This window comes from Corticium candelabrum, chromosome 15 (assembly GCF_963422355.1).
Source record: "Corticium candelabrum chromosome 15, ooCorCand1.1, whole genome shotgun sequence".
NCBI lineage: Eukaryota > Metazoa > Porifera > Homoscleromorpha > Homosclerophorida > Plakinidae > Corticium > Corticium candelabrum.
In genome coordinates this window covers 2,320,712-2,325,711 of record NC_085099.1, presented here as the reverse complement: position 1 = coordinate 2,325,711, position 5,000 = coordinate 2,320,712, and the positions used below count along the sequence as shown (strand labels likewise).

The 5,000-nt window shown below is 37.5% G+C and overlaps 1 protein-coding gene and 1 long non-coding RNA gene across 3 annotated transcripts in view; both read right to left on the bottom strand.

The window, feature by feature from the left end:
- LOC134191379 (uncharacterized) overlaps positions 1-3,020 on the bottom strand; it is a 3,991-nt gene extending 971 nt beyond the window's left edge. Inside the window, exons 1-8 of one of the 2 annotated variants that reach the window (XM_062659993.1) lie at positions 2,614-3,020; positions 2,472-2,554; positions 1,963-2,024; positions 1,739-1,903; positions 1,509-1,563; positions 776-1,359; positions 607-722; positions 263-314 (exon numbers count right to left, since the gene is read on the bottom strand). In XM_062659993.1, the coding sequence (XP_062515977.1) occupies positions 1,019-1,359; positions 1,509-1,563; positions 1,739-1,903; positions 1,963-2,024; positions 2,472-2,554; positions 2,614-2,765 (858 nt within the window). In that variant the 5' untranslated portion in view covers positions 2,766-3,020 and the 3' untranslated portion in view covers positions 263-314; positions 607-722; positions 776-1,018. Of the gene's footprint in view, positions 1-262; positions 315-606; positions 1,360-1,508; positions 1,564-1,738; positions 1,904-1,962; positions 2,025-2,471; positions 2,555-2,613 lie in introns of both variants that reach the window. The other variant, XM_062659992.1, reaches the window with a different exon arrangement.
- A 976-nt stretch (positions 3,021-3,996) lies between these two features.
- Positions 3,997-5,000, bottom strand: part of LOC134191415 (uncharacterized) — a 2,206-nt gene continuing 1,202 nt past the window's right edge. The window contains exons 3-4 of the long non-coding RNA XR_009971786.1: positions 4,735-5,000; positions 3,997-4,212 (exon numbers count right to left, since the gene is read on the bottom strand). The exon at positions 4,735-5,000 is cut by the window's right edge and continues 319 nt beyond it. This is a non-coding gene — a long non-coding RNA (uncharacterized LOC134191415). The remainder of the gene's footprint in view (positions 4,213-4,734) is intronic.

Genomic DNA, 5,000 nt, shown 5'->3' with positions numbered 1-5,000 from the left:
TAATCAATAGAAAGAGAATTTGCCATTTCCAGTACCATCAGAGAGCATATATACTGTATGTCATATTCTATGAATATGGACCTGAATATTTTGCACCTAACCCTTGTATACGTGTACATGTACGTATAAGAGCTCTACCACTGTAACGAATAGATGCTGCTACTGGCAATAAAACCTAGCATCCAAGAAACATGTACACATGCACACAAACACACACACACACACACACACACACACACACACACACACACACACTTTGTACCTGGCGACTGCGACAACAACCAAGCTTCAGGAGCCACTTGACCTTCACCAGCCTGCAACAGAGAAACTGTTGCTACGTACACAATCATTCCAATCAGAAATAAATGCTAAACCAAATTGTTATCTAACCTCAACGTCACATCACGTGCAAGTATTGTATGTAAATTGAATGTATTAACACAATACATACAAACAAATAAAGATACATTATTCTATTATTTAAATACAAATACAACTCAATCAGAAAAATAAGAAAAAAAGAATGAAAAGCAAAAGCCTGCACGTCTTGAACAATGTGTGTGCTTGTCCTACTCTATTAGCTGCTGACATTCTGAGACGTCTTACTTCCTTCTCTTTCTGTTGGATTTCGTTCCTCAACCTCCTCGCTTCACTCTCATAGACCAGGGATGATTGTCTTAATTCTTCTGTCTTCTTCTCCACTTCACTCTGCAGTTCACACGCTTACAAACAAACATAGATAGTTACAAACATAGATAGATAGGTACAAACATACCGACAGACAGACCGGAAGTCAATACAGCCCGTTTAGAGTGAGCTTCTCGCGAAGCAGTCCACCACTTATTGTGGTGTCCTTCTTTTACGCTCGTAGCTAAATTATACTTAAGCTGCAATTTTAATCTAGAAAAATCACTAAACACTACAATACATAGCAAAATGCATCAAGCATTACAAACACAAAAGATCATATTCTCTGCAAAGACTAACACATCACGTTCACAACAATTGACAAACACAATCATTTGGGTGGACAGACATTCTCCACCAAGTCAGGACCAAAAACATCTACTGCTTGACTGGTTCGTCCAATGTCACACAATGTCTGTATTATTAACCGACGATTGGCTTGAGCAGCAAAGTGATTGTCCCACTTGTCCAATGCTCTTCTGCTTTGAATAAATAAGTCTGGACTTTCACGTTCTATAACTCTTATCTCATCCACTGCAAACAAGGATGGAGAGAGAACGGAAACAAATTCCTGCCAATAAGGACGGACTTTGCGAGCTACAGCCACCGTCTCTCGCTCCGTACATCTGCTGTTTGCTACCAACATCGGGGTCAGTTGATTTGCCGTTCCTGCTACATCACAAAGCCACATTACCATGCAGGGAAATGATCATTCAATACACAAACAGACCGGCAGATATCGTAAGCAACTTAACCTACCGGAGACTCCCTAAAGCATCTAAAGTCTACGATATACCCAATCTTTCTTTTTATGTTATTACCTGCCGCTTGTGACAACATGTGACACTCGCCACAAGTCGTGTGACCTTCACCAACCTGCAACACAAAAAAACAAACATTCAATCACAAAGACAAAGAAAAACAGACAATAATTATTATTCCATCTCCTTCCTACTCCAACTAGCTCATGCAGTACAAAGTCAAAACAACAATAATTCAAATCAACAATCATATCCTACACATCTGCAAGCTCTATGTGTGCTTGTCCTACTTTCTCGCTTGCCATTCTGCTAACAGTAGCAAGAGCAGACACGAGACATCTCATTTCCTCCTCTTTCTCTTGGATCTCGCTTCTCAATCTCCTCACTTCATGGACCAGGGATGATTGTCTTAATTCTTCTTTCATCTTCTCCACTTCACTCTGCAGTTCAGCAATCTATGCAACACAAACACAACTTGGCAAACAGACAACTAGAGATGAAAAAGTCACATTACTGTCTCTTCATATTGATGTTTCATGACAAACATGCGACCCTCCACATAAGGATGAGATGTCACTGTAAGAGAAGAAACAATGTCACTCAAAATGGAAACACACAAACACGACATACAAACAAATAGAAATTAACAAAAGAAAAACAGACAATAATTTACAGACGAGTGTACAAAGAGATAAACACCCAGATATGTAGAGAAGAAGACAACAGTAAAATATTATTAACTCATTAACTGATTCAATTGACAAATGGACACACACACACACACACACACACACACACACACACACAAAACACACAATAAAACAAGCAGACATATCACCTCAACCCAAATGTTGAGAGGAAAAGAAGTGAGAAGATCAAAAGCAGCACATCACTACAATAGCTCCACAGACAAGATAACAAGCAAATCATTCAACAATATCAATCTAACCTCACACCAAAATCATCACATTAAATCAAAAGAAGAAAAAACAAAAACACAAATTAATTGTTTCTTTCACTTACATCTTATGGCTTCTTCCATCATCTCAACCACATCACTGTGACCATGTCGCTTGGCAATCTCCAGTGGTGATCCCCAAATCTCACTATCCACAATGATATCACGTTAGTAATATTATTGACTGAAGGATATTGAATGCATCACCTCTCATGTTGGGGACTCGCTCCATGTTTAAGGAGAACATCAACACAACACACATGACCACCACAGGCAGCCCACCACAGTGGTGTACGACCAACATTATCATTGATATCAACAAGAACAGAATGAGACAAAAGTCTCTCTAAAATGGTCATGTGATCCTTCCATGCAGCCCAATGAATGGCTGTCCATCCCAACTGAGTAAACAAGAAACTGATAAGATAGTGAGAGAGTGTTTATATTAAAGCAACAGACATTCCATTCAACACACACAATGAGACATTCAATACAATGATCAACACACAAACACAAACAATAGCAAAATCAATGCATTACACTCACAAATATGTTTAATACATGCACAACAGACACCACAATATCAACTCAACCTCTCAATACTCAAACTCACATGATCATCTTTCTTCATCACATTAATATCTTTGATGTTCAGTAGTAGATCAGTGATCTCTTCTGATCCAATGCTTGCAGATACAATCAAAGCTGTATCTCCCCACTGCATACACAAGAATGTATTATTATCATTATTCCTCCATCACACTGTACACATGCTGCAAGAGAAAAGAAAAGAGAAAATGAAGACGACCTGATAAGACAATAACTACTGCAAAAATACTCTCCAACAGTCCAAGTTGAATCAAATAAAAACCAACAAGATTATTCATCTCTGCATGCAATGGCTGCTTCAGCCAGTCACAAGTCAACACTGCTGCCTCTTGACCAGCAAGAACAAACCAAAACGTTGATTGTTGGATTAGATTGTTACATCTAGTTGATATCTATCATCTTATCAACAACACATCACACATTCACACACTCAATCAACTCACCCTGCCAGCCACATTAACATCTGCTGATTTAGTGAGCAGCAACTCTACCATCTCCTTCTCTTCATTCCAACACGCTTGTATCAGAAGAGTGTTCTATTTTGAGATCAAACGACGTGCAGTTCATTTCAACATCCAATACACACATTAGAACTCACAACACATACCTCATTCTCTTCATGTGCATTGATATCAACTTGAGTATCCAAAAGACGCGTTACTGACTCAATATCACCTCTCTTCACCGCTTCACTCAATTCTTCGTTCATTTCTACACAACAAACAAACAATAACACTCCACCACACAAAACAACTCACAAACTGCTTTCTTTCTCACACATTCTAACTCTACTGTCTATCCCAGTCTACATACATTATTTTATATTATTCGTCTACCTACATGACTATTGCAAACTGCTCACCTCCGACGCGATACAAACGCAAACGACGAAGTAACAAACAAATTTCCCTGGAACTTTACAACACAACGGTTTGCGCATGCGTAATTCAGCTATTTACGACACGTGACCTCGTTCTAAGCACGTGTTTAACACGTGCACAAATAGATGGCATCGAATTAAATTAGAAAACATAAATTATTCACATACAGTATGGTGTAAACTGTAGCAATAGTAAATATCATTGTTACTATAATTTCTACATTCACTTCAATGTACAAAATTGTACAGATCGATTCTTTTCATTCCAGAAACTCTAATGTAGATATAATATGACTCCACATGTTTACATCTCATATCTACAACACAAATAACCACAAACTCATCATTCACTACAACCTCACAACCACACAAAAACAATTCAATATTTTAATTAAATAATTTTAAATATTTTAATCAATATTTTTATAATTTTAAATACGTAATAAAATTGCTTGTTAATATATTATATTAGTCATTATACAAAATATAATATTATGTTAATATACCACGGTAATTGCTCCTGCTTCAGACGACATTCCCAGTCCATAAAGCAAAGACTTCCGATCTCTGCCAAACAACCTCCTGCCACTAGCGCGCGCACCCATGAGTGAGAAACTGTGCCGAAAGGTTTTTTTATTGGCAAATAAAGAATAAAATATTATTTTATTAATTAATAATATATAAAATATAAAACAAATAACATATTAATAATTTTATTAATTAACATATAATATAAAATAAAATATTACTTTTATTGATATTAATTAATATAAAACAAAAATACTGGTATTGCTATATAATGTGCGGATGTATCACGCGCGTTAACATCACGTGCTTACATCTCATATGTAGGCGTGGCGTGTCCTACTCGTTTGCTACATCAGCAAACTGCCCAGTGTATCTCGAGATTGCACTAGAAGACGTCATTCACTAGCACCACCGTCAGCATGTGCACAGACCGACTGCATCTCTCACTGCAACTCATTGACATGTCGATGTCCAGTCCACTACCACTTGGACGCAACCATCACTTCCATAAACGTTCCTTTGCCACACTCTAGCAATGATTGGCTCACACAAAATATTTGTTAATTGGTGAGATGAC